Source organism: Panicum virgatum, chromosome 5N (assembly GCF_016808335.1).
Source record: "Panicum virgatum strain AP13 chromosome 5N, P.virgatum_v5, whole genome shotgun sequence".
In the NCBI taxonomy this organism is placed as follows: domain Eukaryota; kingdom Viridiplantae; phylum Streptophyta; class Magnoliopsida; order Poales; family Poaceae; genus Panicum; species Panicum virgatum.
In genome coordinates, this window is record NC_053149.1 from 63778488 (window position 1) to 63798250 (window position 19763).

The following is a 19763-nucleotide window of genomic DNA, read 5'->3' on the forward strand; positions in this document are numbered from 1 at the left end:
TGGTCGAAGAGGTCGCCGCAGGTGGCCTCCAGGACGCTCTGCTCCCTCATCATCTCCTCCACAAATCCAGCGTTCGCCATCGATTCAACTGTGTGCAGTGGCGGATCTAGAAAAAATATATACGGGGGCTGGTACATCAAAAGGAGAAACAAGAAAAGGCTCTCCGCCGTCCTGCAGGCTGCAGCAGTGCGCGCCCGCTCGCCGGCCGCCGCCGCAGCCGCAGTCCGCACGGCCACCGCGCGGCGCGCCCGCTCCGCCGCTGGGCGCCGCCCGCTCATCGGCCGCCGTCGCCTGCAGGCTGCAGCAGTGCGCGCCCGCTCGCCGGCCGCCGCCGCAGCCGCAGTCCGCACGGCCACCGCGCGGCCGTCTTCTGGGTAATCTTGCGGACCATGTCAAGGAATAAGGACTTCCTCATTCTAAATCTATGCATGAGAAGACAGTATGTTAGCAATTACTTTATAGAATTTTTACACATTGAAAGAGGCAACAGCAAAGAGTGCATACCGTCGCCGAAAGTCCTCTTCGCTGTACAAAGGATTATCAACAAAGTAATCCATCATGATTTGTGCAAAAGCTGCTTCTCTATTGCGACGCTTAAATTTATGTCCTGGAACCGAACCACCCCTCCTACGTTTAGAAGGTTCCAAAGCCGCGATAATCGAAGCTACCATGCAGTGTTCATCTTTCTTCTGTTTATTCTGCCTAAAATGTGAGTCCTTCAGGCAGGACCAAGCTGTCATGTTCGAGAAGTCTGAACAAAATAGATTACACAAAGTTTTAGTACACAGATAATACAAATGCTTTTGTGAAATCATAAGCAATTGGGGACATGTTCAAAGCATGAGCACAAATATAGCAAATGTGTAAAGAACCGGACCTTGAGGGAAACCAAGGCTTTGCTAGGATTGAGAAATTTGCAAGGATTGAGCAATACGTGTAACCATACTTAGCTCTTGACTTGGCTGTTGATGGCCTGACCTAGAGATTCTGTGTGCGAGCGATGGAACCCAAGGCCATGCCCCAAAATCAGAGCCAAATGTCAGCGCCGAGGCAACCACATTGCCGGAGTTGAAGGCCGTGCAATGAACCGTGGGCTAGAGGCTGCGAATCTCTTCTTTCACTGACCGGGCGCTGCGTGGGGGCTGCCGATGCGTGGGAGGCGACGGCGGCAGGCGGCGGTAGCGCTGTGTCGGGGCTGCCGATGCGTGGGAAGCGGATGCGTGGGAAGCGGCGGCAGCCCCCTCGCTACGTCGGGGCTGCCGATGCGTGGGAAGCGGCGGCGGCACTGGACGGGTCCTGCCTCGGGGCTGCCGATGCGTGGGAAGTGGCGGCGGCGGCGAGGAAGACGCAGGTACACGGTTCCGTGCGAAACTGGCATCGAAGCGAGGGAAAATGAGGAAGAATTCGTTCGTTGGCGCGAAACCATATTGGCCCAACGGCTCTAGCTATTTTAGCTGCTCTGTTGCAAACAAGAGACCCATGGATGGCCAGGCAAAATCTCAGGGGCAGCTAAACGGTGAAATGGCTGCCGAATATAGCTGCCCGTTGTTGGAGGCAGCCTCACAACGCAAAAGTTGGTGCCTGCTTTGATCTGACTACTCTGTGTTTGTGATGCTAAAAGCACCAGGATATGTCGGTTTTGGTGGGGCTAATAAGACGATGAGAACAAGTTGCATTGGCTGTCTAGGGAGCTTCTATCTACAAGAAAGAAGAAAGGGGGTTCGGGGTTTAGTGATCTACACCTTTTCAATCTTGCAATGCTGGCTAGATAAGGTAAGGTTGGAGACTTATCATGAATCCTGACTCATTGTGCGCTCGGGTTTTACGTGCTAAGTATTTTCTGGATGGCGAGCTGATGCATGTGAAAGAGAAGTCAGGGATTATGCACTGAAAGAAGGCTTCATTTGGCGAGTAGGGGACGGTTCTTTGATCAACGTTTGGTCTGATCCTCGGATTCCTGATGGGGTGACGAGACGTCCAACTCCACGGGGTCACACTTTGTTGACAAGAGTTTCAGAGCTGATCGATGCTGCTACAGGAACTTGGGACAAGTAGCTGATTCAAGAAGTGTTTTGGGAGGAGAATGCTGACAGAATTCTTCAGAGACCGATCAAGCATGACATAGAAGACCTGTTGGCTTGGCACCATGATAACAAGGGGGCTCTTCTCGGTTGAATCCGCTTACCATGTGCTTCATGATCGTAAATCACGAAATAGCAAGAGGCAGAAGGGAGAGAACAGCTCAAGATTCAACCAGCTAGCAACAAATGATGGTAATTGGAAGAGCATCTGGAAGTTGAAGTTCCCACCGAAAGTTAGACATTTTTTTCTGGATGTTCACACAAAATAGTCTGCCACTCAGGTGCAACATATGCAGGAGGGGCATGAAGATCGACAACTAGGTGCCCGGTCTGTCGGAGGCTGTATGAGGATGGGGGCCATTGCTTCGTGAAGTGCAAATTTGTTAAGCATTGCAATGTTGGCAAGCTGCGGGGCTGGAGGAAATCAGGGGCACACTCAGTAACCTGTCGTCAGCTAAGCTAGTTTCTGAACATATATTGGTCCTGAAGGATGAAAAACTGTTGGTCTTAGGCCTGCAGCCTGCTGTTGTCGTGGTGGGATGCTCGCAATAAAGTAAATGCTGGTGGACAGCTTAGATTGGTGACTGGAATTGTCCATAGAGCAAAATCGGTTATGATTCTAGATGGTGATGCCGGGGAGGCAGGTAGGCCTGCGGCAGAAATGCAACAGCAGCGATGGCATAACCCGCCTGAAGGAGTATGGAAGATCAATGTCGATGGTGCTTTCTGGCCTTCTGGGAACACGGGAGAAAGGGTGCATGGGCTTGGGGTGAGAGATGACCAGGGGCATGCTGCTCTGGTTGCTGAAACGCATGCCTGCATTGCCGCTCTTCAGGCTGCTGCAGATCATGGTCTCCAGAATATCGTGCTTGAGACAGACTCACTGACCCTTGTCAAGGCGCTGGAATCTGACGCGTATGACCGGGCACGAGGAGGGATGCTCTTCAGAGAAGCCAAGTATATTATGGATTAGTTTCAACTCGGCTATAGCTGTGCACGCGCCGCGTTCGTGCAATGTTATACTTTGGCTCAGTTTAACGTAACCGCGACCCGGATCATCCTGTTGTTTGGATGTATCCCCTCCCTGATTTTGTAAACGTTTTATTGGTTCATGGTCTCACTGAACCTATGGTGCATTAATAAAGAACCGAAGTACTATAGAAAAAAAAACTGTGGTGCCTCGTTAATTCCGGGGACTCCTTCAATAGAAAGCAAGCCCACACTAGAAAGGCAACGTGTGCTATGAAAACCAGCCTATTGTGAAAACTCGTACAAATCACAACAAAAAAATCGTCTAAATTCATCAAAAAAATCACATATGTAGATGATATGATAATACACAACCTTGTAAATATCCTGTAAAAATTTCTAAAATTTGTTATTTTTTATCTCACAAACAAAGTCAAATTTGTTAGAAGTTTATAAAATATTACACGGGTTTTCACAGCAGACTGATTTCTATAGCATACGTTACCCGCTAAAAAACCCAACCCAATTTTACCGCAATGCACACCAACTCCCTTCGGGCCAATGCTTGTGATCGCGTCACATTGACGGATTGCCCTGATCAGCCACAAATGTCACATTACCTACTCCTTCCATAGCTGAATATAATACACCGGTCTCAAAATTAGATATTGATGTATAATTTTTATGTAATATTTATTAAAAAAACATAACCATTATAGAGTACTTTCAAGTACGACCTCCATCCAATAATATCACTATTGTATAAACTGTTAATTGAAAATTGTGAAGTTTCAATCTTGAAATACTCGCACCTTGTAAAAATAAATGGTGGGAGGAGTATAATGTACGTGTTGAGCATTCACAACCAAAAGTTACAGTTGGTAAATGCGAACCAGTTTACATCCAGCATCTGAGTATCTATGTTATAAAGCATAAAAGCACATATAGCGAACCAACTCATGAAATCAACACCAATAACATAGTCACTATAAAGACGAAGCTCGAAGCAGACGATTCAAGTTAAAAGCAGCATCTTCCTAGTTCACTCGAGAATAGCTTTATACAACCTTCACACATACAGGTTTCCTCCAAACATCGGAAACAAGGCACAAGCTAAAACTAGGGTGGAAACTGACCCTGAAACTCAAATATTTCACCACCTAATGATATCTACATAGTTGCAATCCAACAAGAAGCATTGCAACAAGAAGCAAGGAGAAAGGACCCTGCGAAAATCTCCCAAGAGAAAAAGGCCTAGAGACAGCATTGGAGACAGATTTGACACTTGCATCATTCTTTATGACAAACCTGCATGGCGAAATGAGCCCAAGATAAGCAAGCAGGAAAATGTAGGCTGCTCCATCATATACCACTGCAAGGTGTCCACCAATAGCCAGCAGGCATTTCCGCTGTGATGCACTCACATAACACGTTGCAACATCCTACAACTTGAAGCTGTCTTGAAGCTAATATTGAGGAAGGCACTCACATGGAACAACAAAGACAACTACAGCTCACTGTAATTCCGCCATACTGCTCGAAATTCCTCCCTGAATGTGTTCAAACGTGCTTTCAAATTAGGTGTTCTGAAGCTGGCATGGAGCAAGGTTGCTGCAAGGCAGAAACTCAGCTGTCAGGCATAGCATGGTGTATACATGATTTACTTCAAAATTCTAAACATGCAGCTGTGCTTACCAAGCAGACCAATAAGTAGGGCCCACAAAACCGTGAGGAGGCTGCACGAAGTTAACCAGAGCATGCAGCTAACTGAAACACGCAGATGATATTTGATTTTTCTTGGTCTGTCATGACTGAATTTTCTAATCTAGGGTGCACAATGGTATGTATCAACATATGAAGGAAGGTGTGCTACCAACCTGCGGAAAACAACACGACAAAGACCCACCGAGGTCGACCACAGATATGAATTGATCTTCTTTTACTTGGTTGGCCTCGGATGACAGGCCTGAAAATGTCATTTCTAATAGCATTAGCATATCTTCCAGAGATTCATGGCCAAAGAAGAATACCAAAGAGTTATTAAAGGGGGAAAACAAGATCCTCACGTTATGGGTGGCCTCATCTTTGCGGCTAAATGTGGTGAAAATTGTCTGACGCTCCTTGTGACTTTCTCATTGAAAGTAACTGCAAAACTGCAATCTCAGATATGAGCAAATAGTCAATAACAGCTGTCCTGATGAGAATTATCATTTTTGTCAGCGCATAAGAACATTCTGAGAATATGGACAGGCCAGCTCTTCATTTTGGCATATGATGTATAATGATAACAAAGAAACAATTATTCTGCAAAAGTACGCACTAATTGTATCAAACAAACTTAAAATGCTGCCTTTCAACTTTCTTTTTAACTCCAAAATTGAACGAGATTACAGATTTTTATGTTCAAATTATTGTTTGGAGAATGTGAATTTGATGTTTCCTTTTGGACACAATACAAAGCCTCACATGGGAATAGAGAGATAAAAGGTATCAAGTCACCTGAAGCTACATGGCAACTATCCACTAAAATTTGTAATACCAGGTCACTTTAACTTAAACATTCAGTTGAAAATTATTTGCTGAACATTAATATGCGTTTTCCAGACTTACAGATCACGGGGGAGAATAGAGTATAGAATTAAGAACACTCCACAAACCATAGTGAAAGTATAATATGAGTGTTTCAGCACAAGTCAAAATCACCTGTCATTGAGAAACGCAATGCTGAGACCAGTTGCTAAAGCAGCAAGGATGGCAACTGGCTTCCTAAGAAAGCCCATTCCTGTAGATGCAACAGGCGGGAGGTATTAAACAAACATAATCCAACCCAAATAGCAGAAGTAGAGCAATTCTGCCACACATAGGTCATAGGTGTCTTTACCTACCAAGAATGAACATAACCAAGATGAAGTAGTTCGTCCTATAACTGTAAAGAAGCAAAACAAAGGGAAAGGAGACTTGATAAATAATGGAATGGTAAGAATATGTTTTACAAATCAGTTCATGATTTTAAACTAGCTTGGAAAATCCCCAAGCTTTCCCCATGTATCTCAAAGCTTAGAAATGTCTTCTAATCATTCATCAATATAATCAAAGTATTTCTCACATAAGAAAACATCTTAGCACAAGCTTACAGAGAAAACATTTTAGCACACATAAGAAAACTTCAAAGCCTACCATTGTGATAAATATCTTATGGCAAGTAGTTTAAGGCCCATCTAAGTACCAAACTCAAATTTAAGGATCAGCCTCAAATGGACCGTACTCATATTTTATACTATATTTTTTAGTTAAATTAAGGACTAAGCTGAATTGTGAAGGGAGCATTAAGACCATGATCCATTACCACCCCTAACCAAACCACACTATAACGATGTTTAGATTCAACATGCTGATCTACTGACTAGTACTCGCCCCAAAGCAGGTCAACACCAACAGTCGGATATGTACATCTACGCACCAGCTACCATTCGTATGATGTATAAATTAGCAACGGTTGATAGCTCATCGTCGCCCCTAACCCAGCAACATCCATGTGAGTCCGCAACCGCAACCCACTCTAAATCACCCAAAATTATAGGAGATGGACCAATCTACCTCGGCGATTATTCAATTGATTGTAAGAGATATAAGCATCGAGCATACAAGCGGGGAGATTTGGGCGCCGGATCGTACTAGTAGAGGTTGCACTTGAGGCGGCTGGTCCACTTGGAGTAGGATCGGGGGGCGGTGAAGCGGGAGAAGAACTCGGCGACGGGGCGCGGCGGTGTCGACCAGTCCACCTCCCGCAGCGCGTCCACCAGATCTTCAGCCGTCACAGAGCTCCAGTCCATCGCCGCCGCCGCCGCTCGTGCCTACGACCTCGCCGTCGACTCTGAGGCGGCGATGCCCAGACCCTAGCGAGGAGACGGCGACGTTTCTAGATGGTTCGATGGGAACAGGGAACGGGTAAGGTGTCCGTCCGTGCCGAAAAGCTTCGGCTCGGCCGGACAATCCTAGCGCTGTGATGACGAGAAGTACACACGCCTGCACGCATTTCTGGCCGTTCAATCATGGATCAGCGGTCCAGATCGAGGGTGAATGGGAGGGCCCACTAGGCCATATTTAGTTCCCAAAAACTTTAATTACCCATCACATCGAATCTTGAGACACATACATAGAGCATTAAATATAGTTAAAAATAACTAATTAACAGTTTAATTATAAATGACGAGACCAATCTTTTAAGCATAATTAGTCTATGATTAGACATTTATTGTCAAATAATAACTAAAGTGTTACAGTATCAAATCCAAAAAAATTCGTGAACTAAACAAGCCCTAAGATATTTGGGCTGAAAAAAAGAAAGAATTCGAAATCTGGGCCAGTTCACATAGATGGAAGGTACCCCCTCCATCTTTATAGTTGTAATAATAGCTATATTTACTATTGACATAGGTTATAGTAATAAATAGTACTAGTAACAATGAATTCTTACGTCCTGTTCGGATGGCAATAACCGGCTGGGTTGGAGCGGAAAGCGGAAATGAGAGAGAAGGACCAAAACACGAGCCCGAACGGCGGCCGATCAGCCCAATCGACTGCTCCCAACCATCCGAACGGGCTGCTAGTTAAAATATTGGAGAATAAAAAAAATTATGTTACATTTATGATATGATACGTAATGTTATTTTTCGTTATTATTATATCAAAGTGAAATATAGTTATCAAAATATAATGGAGGGAGTACATCCAAACAAAGGCCTAACATTCGTTTTTCCCCTCTCGTTATGACATATAGATGAGGACACGAATTCCAGAAAAAGCCGAAAAGGTAAAGACAACTAGAGCTAGTACATTATTAAAGGGAAAAAAGCATCAAAGGTAAGACAAAACAAACCTTAAAACATTAGGAAAAAATAATCAATACTTTATCTTAGCCCAGTTCGGGCTGGGGAGCTTTAGTATGTGAGACTAACATGATACTAATTGATAACCAACTACACAATTTAGACGTTTCTGTAGCACGAATTACAATATTATATTAATAGTGACAAGAAATGATTCTCTTTGGATCTTGTTTCCCAGACTACCGTATACTCCCTCCGTTCTAAATTATAATCTAAATTATAAGTCATTATAAAAATCTTGGAGAGTCAAACCATCTCAAAATTTGACCAAAATTATAGAGATAAACACAAAAATTTATGACATCAAATATATATACTTTAAAAATATAGCTAACAAAGAATCTAATAATACTTAACTGGTATCATAAATTTTATTATCTTGTTATATAAATTTAGTCAAATTTAAAAAAAATTGATTCTCCAACAAATTTGAAATGATTTATAATTTGAAACGGAGGGAGTATGCCCTAGCATCAAAAGATCGAAGCTTAGATGACGGGTGCGTTAGTTGGGCAGTGTGTGTGTTAAGGACTTAAGGTTGGTAGAGCTGCTAGCTAGCTCCCAAAATCCACTTGTCGTCAGCCGCGTACGCGAGGAACCTTTCCCGCAGGCCATAGCCAGGCGGCGCCTGATCCTGCCGAATCTCGCGAGGCAACGTGGTGCGCGCATGTGCACACGGCTCTGGCGTCCGCAGGACTCGGGACCTGGGCTGAGCAGCAGATTTGCATGGTGATATTTTCTTTGATTGATGCCCTACTGATATTTTCTCCATGATTAGTGGACTGTGGACAGTGGACTGCAAAGCAGTTCAACAAGTGGAGCTTGCAGTTGTCAGTTTGGCTTTTCCTTTGTTTCCTTTCCTTCAGGTGTAATTTCTTTTTTCTATGTCATATATTAGCTTGATGAATGGTGAATACTACTACTAGTACTGATGGGACTCAACCACATGACGTGTTTTTGTTGGGACTCGAAACACCATCACTACAGCACATACTATGCCGTGTACTAGTTGGACTTCTCCTTGCCTCCTTGGTCATTCCCTGCGCCTTGTAAGCCAGAATAATAGGATCTTGAGACGTTACTAATATAACAGCTTAATAACCACGCGGCGTTTATCCAAATGGTCCCTACACGGCTACACCTAACGTGTTGCGCGCTATCTGGTTTGGAAACGTGAAACTGCTATCGTGTGGACGCCAGATGCTTAGTTTCAGAAATAGGTTGATGAGAGAAAAACAGATAGATTACCACAAGTAGCAATGAGTTTGATCTTTATCGCATCTCAAAGGAACTTGTGGCGTCATGTGACACGTTGGAGCCACAGAGCACTCATGCACCCTTGTATGCTTGCGCTCGTGACCTCCTGTCGAATGGCGGGGCAATAGGTCACCCCGCACAGGACGCCTCAGCTGAATCACTGGACCGCAATGCAACCACCTGCCCTCCGTCCTAGGTGGGCGATAGTCACACGTGGTGGCTGGATGCCTCGATCCCCTCCGCGGGGCGAGCTCCGCGAGCGGTCGCGGGCCGCCACGGGCCTTGCGCTCCGCAGACGATCCAGGGGGCCAGGCGGCGCGCGGCCGATCTCGCCACATGTGTGGCCCGTGAGGGAGGGGGATGGGGCGACGCGACGCGGCCTTTCTTTATAAAGCCGAGCGCCCCCCTCCAGCAGAGTTCTCACGCCCGGGCACCCCGCACAGCGCGCCTCCTCTGTTGTTGTTCGGCGTCGGCCCTCCGCACCAGCGCCGGCGGCAACACCGCGGGGAGCCACTCGCGTGCGAGGGGAGAATATGGGGAGGGGAGGGATCGGGGGCGCGGCGGCCATGGAGACCGCCGACTCCACCCGCGCATTCGTCAAGGACGTCAAGCGCATCATCATCAAGGTATGCGTACATACATCTTCTTATCTTCCGTTGTTTCTCCCGTTTTTTTAATCGTCTCGTCTCGTGGGGAATGCCGCCGATGCTAAGTCCGATTGCTCCTGTCGCGCGGCCGAGGGATTTTTACTCACCGGAATGCGAGGGTGGAGAATTCGATCTGTCTGATCTCGCATTGTTTTGGGGCCAATAATGTTTTTTAGAAAATATTTTGAGAAAAAATTGGTACTTTTTTTTTTTGCATCCTCAATTCAAAGGGTTGTTTTGGCTTGGGAATCTGTGACCCGTAAATATGCTTGTTGGAAACGGAGGACGTTTTCATGTCTATCAGGTGCTGATTGACACGCGACCGGTAAAACTCGGGATGGGGTTTAGATTTTGTTTTCCTAAGTGGCAGGACAGTCATTCACAGACTGATATTTTTGGCTCCATCACTAAACGATGAGACTCACTAAACAAAGATGAGGATTAAAATAAGCTGGAGATATTTTTTTCAAACAAAAAATAATAATAGCGAATTTTTGTCACCAGCTTCATCTATTTACCATGTCCTGTTGCAGGTGGGCACAGCTGTTGTCACTGGGCAGAATGGCCGATTGGCTATGGGCAGGCTTGGGTCTCTGTGTGAACAGGTAAATGATAATAATATGCTTTCACCCCTGGTGTTTGTGGTTTCATTCTTTCAGCCACTAAATAGTTAACTTGCTTCAATATTCAGGTGAAGCAACTGAATTTTCAAGGGTATGAGGTGATTCTGGTAACATCAGGCGCTGTTGGTGTTGGGAGGCAGAGGCTGCAGTACCGGAAACTTATCCACAGCAGGTTTCAGAGAGTTTTGCTCACACTCTAATAACGGTTTGCCAGTGTCCTCTGGCTCAAGTATATTTTGCTTACCGCTCTCCTTTGCTTGCAGCTTCGCTGATCTGCAGAACCCGCAGATGGATTTTGATGGAAAGGCCTGTGCTGCCGTTGGTCAAAGTGGTTTGATGGCGATCTATGACACGTTGTTTAGCCAAGTGAGTCTGCTTGATCTGACGAATTTGTATCTAGTAATAAAATCAGTTCTATGTTACTGTGTTTCTAACAGGTTGCTTATATGATTGCAGCTTGATGTAACATCATCTCAACTTCTTGTAACGGACCGTGACTTTAAGGATCCAAATTTTGGGGACCAGCTTCGTGAGACTGTTTTTGCGCTATTGGATCTTAAAGTAATACCGCTATTTAATGAGAATGATGCCATCAGTACCAGGAGACAACCATATGAGGTGTGTTTCCTTAATTTTGTTTCTGCAACTAGGAGTTTAATTGATTGCCATACATCAACCTTCCAATCCTGATAATACGACAACAAGATAATAACAACAATGAGCCCTTCTTTACGTTTCTACTTTCAGATTGTAATAATGAACTTAACTTGCAGGATCCTTCTGGTATATTCTGGGATAACGACAGTCTGGCAGCTCTGTTGGCAGCAGAACTTAGTGCTGACATTCTTATCATGCTTAGTGACGTGGAAGGACTCTATAGTGGTCCACCAAGTGATCCTCAATCAAAGATTATCCACACATATGTTAATGAAAAACATGGGAAGTTAATTAGTTTTGGAGAGAAGTCTTGCGTAGGAAGAGGTGGCATGCAAGCTAAAGTGGTTGCTGCTGCTAATGCTGCATCAAAAGGCGTACCTGTTGTCATTGCAAGGTGAGTCATACTCTTTGATGTTATTTTAGAATGAAATGGAGAAATGTTCATAACTACTAAATATTCCACGTCACCTCCTGTATATCCATTGTTAAGAACCCTATTTTCTACTACTTATGGTAATTGTGGTTTCAAGCGGCAGATACAGTGTCATTTTCTTTGCAAAGTGCTTAGACGCTGAGTAGTCTAGCTAATCATTGTATTAATAGGGTAATTTTGAAAATTTGGAAATCATGGAGTAGCCTAAAAATTTGCATTGGATATCTAAGGGGTCCCAATTTTTGCAAGACTATATTGCATATTTAATTGCATGGCATTCTAGGCATCAAATCTTGAATCTTGACATTTCTGCTTGTAATATTAATACTTGATTGCTTTTTGAAGTGTTACGATAGGAGGGGTGGTACTGTTCATGAAGTGATGTGATCATCTATCAAATACTAATTTATTCGTAAATAAGCAAGCACATTGCAATTTTTTACCCCTATTGATGCCTCAACTCTTAAAAGCAGTTCTGTGATTACCTGTTTGCGGTACAGCACATTTCTGCGATGTTTACTTTTAGAACATTTACAACCTCTTTATATCTTATTTACTTTATATGAAGTGGATTTGCAACGGATACAATTATTAAAGTTCTCAAAGGAGAAAAAATTGGTACACTTTTCCACAACGAAGCAAATTCGTGGGAATGTACTAAGGAAGCTACAGCTCGAGAGATGGCAGTTGCAGCAAGAGACTGTTCAAGATGCTTGCAGGTATATATTTTTTCCTTGCAACTATTTGGAATATCAAATCATCATAACATTTCTGGTTTTCTGGTTACCCTAATTAGAGTTGCACGTTCCACCATAACAGAAGTTGTCATCAGAGGAGCGCAAGAAGATTTTGCTAGATATTGCTGATGCTCTAGAAGCAAATGAAGATGCAATTAGGAGAGAAAATGAAGCTGATGTGGAGGCTGCACAAGATGCTGGTTATGAGAAATCATTGGTTGCTAGGATGACCCTAAAGCCAGGAAAGGTTGTTCTCGTTTTTCATTTCTTGTTTTTTTGCTCATATGGAATATTATCTTCTGAAACTTACTAATATCAGATGATATATATGTGTAGATAACAAACCTTGCAAGATCTATTCGTGCAATTGCTGACATGGAGGACCCTATTTCCCACACATTGAAAAGAACAGAGGTGAAATTAATGGGAAAAAGATGCATGCTGCGATAGGTTAGATGATAGGCTCCTGAAATTCTATTTTTTAACCAATCACGAACTCCTTTTGTAGGTTGCTAAGGATCTAGTTTTTGAGAAAGCATATTGTCCTTTGGGTGTTCTCCTCATTATTTTTGAGTCTCGCCCTGATGCATTGGTCCAGGTAAACTTTGATTCAGAAACACAGCATATAAATATTATCTACAAAATCAATGATTATTCGCGATTTCTGGTTTAGATTGCATCTTTGGCAATCCGTAGTGGGAATGGCCTTCTTTTGAAAGGCGGAAAAGAAGCTATGAGGTCAAACGCAATATTACACAAGGTAATGTGGATTTAGCTAGTTCTCTGGAGTTAATAGTAATGTAACAACACCTTAGCTTAGATGAGGTCCAAGGTATTAATTTGTTTTTTGTTTGCTAGGTCATAACAGGGGCAATTCCAGATTCTGTCGGTAAAAAGCTCATTGGCCTTGTGACTACCAAAGATGAAATTGCTGATTTGCTAGCAGTGAGTATTTGATGTGATTCTTTTGATATAATTATGTGCACAGATATGCCTAAACATGACTTTTTCAGCTTGATGATGTGATTGATCTTGTCATTCCAAGGGGCAGTAAGAATCTTGTCTCCCAAATCAAAGCAACAACTAAGATTCCAGTTTTAGGTCATGCTGGTAAGCTATTTTTTAACAGTATGAAAAAATTGTTTATATTAATTCATAAGTTAGAAAGTTACATCTTTGTGGTTTTATAAGACTGAATCAAAGTTTTTCCATTTCTTCAGACGGTATCTGCCATGTTTACATTGATAAATCAGCTGACATGGATATGGCAAAACGTATAGTATTGGATGCAAAGGTGGATTACCCAGCAGCGTGCAATGCAATGGTACATCTCTAATTTAGTAGCTTACTGATGCCATAGTACATATTTAGTACAGTTACAAGCGGGCACAAATCTTCAATGGCCATGCTCCTCCTTAAACTAATTTAGTAATTTACTATTGTCCAGTGGATGCTTTCCTGAAAAGAAGTCCATAGCCTCAGAATACACTTTTCCTTATCTACTTTTTGTGCTCTCCCTTTTAATGTATTTTTTATTTTTATTTTTATTCTACATCATACTTGTTCTTTAGCCAAATTAAGAGCACACGTCTTTTTACTTCTGCCTAAAAGACAAGTTTTGCCCAGGGAAATTCTATGGCTTTTCCTTATTATATATTTACTGAAGGAAAGTTATTATTATTAATTGCATCATTAAATTAAAAAAAGTTACTGGCCATTTTTTCAAAAGCAACACCATTTTGTGGCATGCAGCCACCAAAATGAGCTGTTAAAATCCACATATCATGAAATTGTATTAGCTACTTTTAAAATAATTCTTAAAATAACTTATTTTAGGAGAGAACATATCTTTAGAAGCTATTTGTTGTTTGAGAATGTAATGCGGGTTCTGTAATGTACTTTTTGCAGGAAACACTACTTGTTCATAAAGATCTGAACAAGACCGAAGGCCTTGATGATTTATTAGTGGAACTTGAGAAAGAAGGTCTGAACTCAAAATATTATTACTGTCTTTCATTTATTTAACTAAAGGTGGATGAAAAAATGATTCAGAGGCGCACTAGTGAATACTGAATATTATGCTCATTTTATCATTATTGTCCGTATTGCAGGAGTAGTTATTTATGGTGGGCCTGTTGCACATGACAAATTGAATGTACCAAAAGTAGATTCATTTCGTCATGAGTATAGCTCAATGGCATGCACCCTTGAATTTGTTGATGATGTACACGCAGCAATTGATCATATAAATCGTTATGGAAGGTAAGTAGGTTTTATTTTGAGCATATCAGCTTGACAATTGGCTACTTATGACCAAACTTGGTTTCTTTGCAGTGCTCATACAGATTGCATCATCACAACTGATGAAAAGGCTGCAGAGGCTTTTCTGCAACAAGTTGAGAGGTATCGAAACTTTCTTTCTGCTGTTCTTGTTGTTGGAATTCCTTATGGCAGTATCATTTGTTACTGAGTGACATGACATTTCTATTGAACTGCAACAGTGCTGCTGTGTTTCATAATGCAAGCACAAGGTTTTGTGATGGGACTCGCTTTGGTCTAGGGGCAGAGGTAATTCCTATTGGCTGTGTTTTCTTAATGCTTCTTCCATAGTATACTTGTTAATTTATAGCATGAACAGATTGCTTTTAGATGCCATGGTCATTTGTTTTGATTGCTCTTGCTAGTGACTAAGATTAGCTTGAAACCTTGAATTGTTCAATTATCTGTCAAATTAACAAAATGTGGTTTGTACTTAAAGCCAGGAGCTATTTGTCAATCTAGTGAGGTAATATGGTTTGTCAATCCAGAAGGACCATAGTGAGGTCTAAAGCCATCACGTAGAATTTTAGTATTAGTAGTATAAGTGTGTCGTTGTACAAATGTTATCCCTTAACAGCTAGCCATAGATTTTGGATAGAAGTAAGATTCTAATGCACTTTTTTTTTTGACCTTTCCAATGGCCTGCATAGGTTGGCATAAGTACAGGGCGCATACATGCTCGTGGACCTGTTGGTGTTGACGGGCTTCTTACTACCCGCTGGTATGCTTTAATGATTGGGATTTATGATTTTATCATGATTTCTATATTTGATTGGGAGATTTTTCTTTTTCCCCTAGTCCTGGTGCTTTATCACCACAAGAGGAAAAGAATCTAATTTGGCTCACTGTTAGTGTGCTCACGTGATACTTATGATCTTTATCTTTCACCATATGTAGCATCCTACGAGGCAGTGGACAAGTGGTGAACGGTGACAAGGGAGTGGTTTACACCCACAGGGATCTTCCTTTGCAATGAGGCAAGTAACAGTTCACGAGGCTTCAAAAGAATGTTTTACCACGGTCACTAACCATCAACTTGCGTCTTCACTTTTCTACGGTCACTAACCATTAATTTGCGTTTTTTGCAGGCAATGACCCTCTGGTGCCGAAAATCGCTGAACTCCCCTTTAGTACCTTTTTCTTAATTCCATGCTACAAGATAATGCCTAGTGTCGTTAAAAAAAAGAGGGGAAGGACCTGATACTATCTAGTTCGGCGATGCCTGCTATGTCATTTCATTATATTGGATTTGCTTAGATCATTTTGGTACGAGGCCTGTGTGGTGTACATGTTCCTTGTTGTGGACTTGCCGGTGTAACAGTGGAGCTTCCTTCGAGACATCTGTATTAGAGATGTAAGCTAGAGATGTACCATGGCTCCGGCTGAAGTCTAGGTTATGATAGTATGATAATGCATGTGTGATGCACGCCTGAAATCTGTCAACTTGGATCCGAATGATTATGCAATGATGCCATCATACCGTGCCGTTCGGGACCTTTAATGCCTTGGCCCAGATTTGAAAATGGGCGCTGGGGGGGGGGGGGGGGGGGGGGGTTCGCGAGGATTATTCTGCTGTTGCATCTGGCACGAAATGAAAAGGAAAGAGCTTCGGCTATCTGTGAACAGAAGATTGACTGGAGATGTGGGATTGGCTCACGGCACCCCCAGCCCCCAGGAGGCCAGACCCTTCCCCAGGCTCCGGGCCTATTTCCAACCATTTCCCCTATCCAACTCCCTCTATATATAATTTCTACTATATTTTACTACCTCCCTCCAAAAAATTCCTCCCTCTATAACTCCTTCTCTCCAACCATTCCCCCATATCTATTCCTCCTATATATTATCACTCATTAACTAACTATTTATTTAATATTTTTGAATTTTAAAAAAAATCATATAGTATTTATATTGTCATAATACGCATTATCATCATGTTACGGAGCTCAAACAGGATTAATATCGCGAAGAAACGATGTGATTAAAAATATAGGGAGAGTTGAAACTCACTCTATATATGGGGGGAGTTTCAACTCCCCCCGTATACAGGGGGAGCTTTGGGGGGAACCGTTGGATCGGATTTCCCCCCCAAACCTCCCCCTACGTGGGGTGGGGGGACGTATAGAGGGCACCGTTGGAGGTAGCCTCACTTCAAGACAGTCAAGAACTAACATATAAATATCAGCGGGAATAAAGAATTCGTCAACACAACAAATCTCACCAGACCATCAGGTCTCTTAATCTCCAGTCGACAAAAAAATTCTGAATGCAATGATCGCTCATTGTGCAACTACATAACATAGCAGATCAATAAAACTAAATAACTGTCTAAATGGTCTGCACCTTTATATCACAGGCACATACAAGAATCACATCCATTGTCATTTCCATGCATGGTTGCCGATTTAGTTTGCAAATGTGACGTGGACAAAGACTACGAAGATGTGTGGAAAGGGTTATCATTACATGTGTCAAAATCGTCTGGTATGAGTTCCACATTTCTCCATACTCAACAATCAATCTGAGGCCTTTCCTGAAAAGATATCACCATGCCTAGTCTAATCAAATATGTTAGGCTGTACACAATGGTGTCATGAAAACAATGGTGCCTACTTCTTCAGTGGTCATCCAGTATAATCAGTAAAGATAACTATAAAGAGGAGTTGCCAGCATCTTCACCAATAGTCCCTGCATGAGCAAACTCCATCTCTGAATTGGTGGAACCGATTAACATCCCTCACAACAATCTCCCGCTCTGTGAATTTCGAGATGAACTTGGTGACTGAATGACAGTCCTGGCAAAGCCTCAGGTTCTTGGTGATCCTGATAACCTCTCCCCTGCCTGTGTTGATAAGCCCAAAAGCAACAGCCAACTTCTCACTGTGGCCAAGCAGAATCCTCTCCTTTTCCTCTTCTTCAATATCATACAGAACAGATCCTGTGTCAGGGACATAACCTTCATTCTTCATCTGTGTCACAAACTCGCCTATCAGGGCTTGCAGCTCCTCCATCTGCGGGTTCTTGTTATCCACAGAGACAAATGAGTACAGCTTCTTCTTCACCTCTATCCAGCTACAACCTGGCACCTTCTCCAGGGCATGCTCTTCAAGTAGCTCCTTTAGCACATCAACTTGGTTCTGCAATTTAGCTCGAGCATAAATATCTGCCAGGAGGACATAATTTCCAGCATTTCGAGGCTCAAGATCGAAGAGGTGAGAGCATGCCATCTCAGCATACTCAACATGGCCATGAATCCTGCAAGCTCCAAGAAGTGAGCCCCAAACTTGAGGGCTTGGTCCAATACGCATGCTCTGTATCAGCTCCACAGCTTCATCCAAACGCCCAGCACGACCAAGAAGGTCGACCATGCAAGCATAGTGCTCTGCGCGAGGTGTGACATTGTACTCTATCATTGATTCAAATAGCTTCTTTCCCTCCTCCACAAGTCCAGCATGGCTACAGGCCCCAAGGACACTGACAAATGTGATGATATTTGGTGAAACGCCCTCCTTTATCATCTCCTCAAACACTTTGACTGACTCACGGCCGAAGCCATGCATTCCGTATCCAGATATAAGTGAATTCCATGACACAACATTCCTTCTGCGTCCTATCAAATTGAAGATGTGCCGCCCAACTTCAAGGCATCCGCATTTCATGTACATTGCCATCAATGCATTGAGCACTGAAACAAGTGAGTCAAAACCACTCCGAAGGATATATGCATGCAGCACTTTGCCCTGCCCAAGCGCATTCACCCCAGCACAAGCATGCAAGACGCTAACAATTGTGATTGAGTTTGGTACCGTGTCTGCATCAGAAGCCATCATCTCCTGGAAGAGCTCAATCGCATCACCAGGGCGCTCATTCTTGGCGTAGCAACCAATCATGGCACTCCATGACACAACAGTCCTCTCAGGCATCCAAGCAAACACACGCTCTGCGTAGGTGACAGTCCCAAGCTTCGCATAGCAGTCAATAAGAGTGGTGGCGACATGCGTGTGCAATCCATAGCCGCGACGAATGGCATGAGCGTGCATCTCCCGTACACGGGCAGAGGCCGGCACGTGCGATGCCGACGCTGCAATGCAGGCCTTAAGCCCGTGCGCGTAGCTGTAGCTGTCGACAGAGACGCCGAGCCTGCCCATGTCGGCCAGGCGCGCGAGCGCCTCCTCGCCGTGGTCGGCGAGCGCGAGCGCCTTGAGCATCGCGTTCCACACGAAGATGTTCTTCACGGGCGCCTCGTCGAACACCTGGCGCGCGGCCGGGAGCGCGCTAAGCGTGGCGTAGGCGTCGATGAGGCGGGTCGACAGGAAGGGGTCCGAGCGGAACACCGGGTCGGACTCGAGCCGGCGGTGCACGGCGGCGGCGAGCGCGGCGTCCCCGGCCCGCGCGGCGGCGAGGAGGAGCGACTCGTAGGTGCGCTGCGTGGGCGCCGGGAGTCCCTGGAGGAGCGCCGCGGCCCGGGAGAGGTGCCCGTGGGCGCAGAGCGTCTGTATCAGATGGTTCTCGTTCGCCGGCGAAGCGCCCGCGAGCGACGCGAGGCACCTGAGGCGCGCCCGCCTCGGCCGCCCGGGCCCGAACGGGCAGTGGGCCAAGTGGAGGAGGGAGGTGTGCGGCGAGGCGGGGGCGGACATGGGGATGGAGCTGGGGCGGGGGCGGAGGCGGCGGACGGCGAGGAGGGGCTTCAGCGTGCGGCGGCGCGGGGGATATTTCAGGGTGTGGGTTGGGTCGGAGCTCGGACGGAGCAGCGGGTGGAGAGGAGGCGGAGGCGGAACGAACGGAAAGGACAGCGCCGCGCGTAGGTCACGCGCAGATTTTTGCGGGATATTTGTGGATTGGCAGGCCAGTGGGCTCATTTTCTGGAGCGGCGTGGTATGTGTTTGGGCTGGGCATGGGCCAGGATGGTGGTTCGGCTTCGGCAGCGGATGCTGGGCTGAGATTTTAGTCAGCATACGTTGCCCATTTTAGTCGCAGCATAAAGGTGCCTGAAATTTAGCCGATAATCCTATATATCTTCCGGAAGTTAAATAATTATATAACTTCCGTTTTAAGATCCGTTTTTATACATGAATCTGATGGCTAACTCGTCCCGACTACAACCAGCCGCAATCCCATCCAAGCGACCGAGCTTTTCATGTGAAGGAAATGAGA

General features: G+C 44.4%; 3 protein-coding genes and 1 long non-coding RNA gene across 5 annotated transcripts; 1 reads left to right on the forward strand and 3 right to left on the reverse strand.

Moving 5' to 3' along the window:
- Window positions 1–367: 367 nt before the first annotated feature.
- Window positions 368–1114, reverse strand: LOC120672530. The gene is made up of 3 exons (XR_005674195.1): window positions 878–1114; window positions 505–751; window positions 368–422 (listed from the first exon to the last, which is right to left on the reverse strand). It is a non-coding gene; the product is annotated as an uncharacterized LOC120672530 (long non-coding RNA).
- Window positions 1115–3995: 2881 nt separating this feature from the next.
- On the reverse strand, window positions 3996–7037 carry LOC120672527 (PRA1 family protein A1-like). 2 transcript variants are annotated; one of them, XM_039952965.1, is made up of 8 exons: window positions 6726–7037; window positions 5936–5976; window positions 5754–5832; window positions 5117–5203; window positions 4928–5016; window positions 4746–4817; window positions 4540–4661; window positions 3996–4358 (listed from the first exon to the last, which is right to left on the reverse strand). In XM_039952965.1, exons 1-7 carry the CDS (start codon window positions 6881–6883, stop codon window positions 4558–4560), a joined length of 630 nt encoding a protein of 209 aa, XP_039808899.1. In that variant the 5' UTR covers window positions 6884–7037; the 3' UTR covers window positions 3996–4358; window positions 4540–4557. The 2 variants fall into 2 exon arrangements, with proteins under 2 accessions (XP_039808899.1, XP_039808897.1); XM_039952963.1 differs by having other exon boundaries at window positions 3996–4661.
- A 2586-nt stretch (window positions 7038–9623) lies between these two features.
- Window positions 9624–16089, forward strand: LOC120673121 (delta-1-pyrroline-5-carboxylate synthase 2-like). Its single transcript, XM_039953818.1, has 21 exons — window positions 9624–9822; window positions 10377–10448; window positions 10535–10638; window positions 10730–10832; window positions 10923–11084; window positions 11240–11517; window positions 12125–12275; window positions 12376–12540; window positions 12630–12707; window positions 12802–12891; window positions 12967–13053; window positions 13152–13238; window positions 13307–13403; window positions 13514–13617; window positions 14202–14277; window positions 14405–14555; window positions 14628–14696; window positions 14795–14861; window positions 15263–15333; window positions 15510–15589; window positions 15701–16089. Exons 1-20 carry the CDS (start codon window positions 9730–9732, stop codon window positions 15586–15588), a joined length of 2184 nt encoding a protein of 727 aa, XP_039809752.1. The 5' UTR covers window positions 9624–9729; the 3' UTR covers window position 15589; window positions 15701–16089.
- A 722-nt stretch (window positions 16090–16811) lies between these two features.
- On the reverse strand, window positions 16812–19406 carry LOC120673694 (pentatricopeptide repeat-containing protein At3g46790, chloroplastic). The gene has a single exon (XM_039954662.1). The coding sequence runs from the start codon at window positions 19244–19246 to the stop codon at window positions 17285–17287; it is 1962 nt and encodes a 653-aa protein (XP_039810596.1). The 5' UTR covers window positions 19247–19406; the 3' UTR covers window positions 16812–17284.
- Between the last annotated feature and the right edge of the window lie 357 nt (window positions 19407–19763).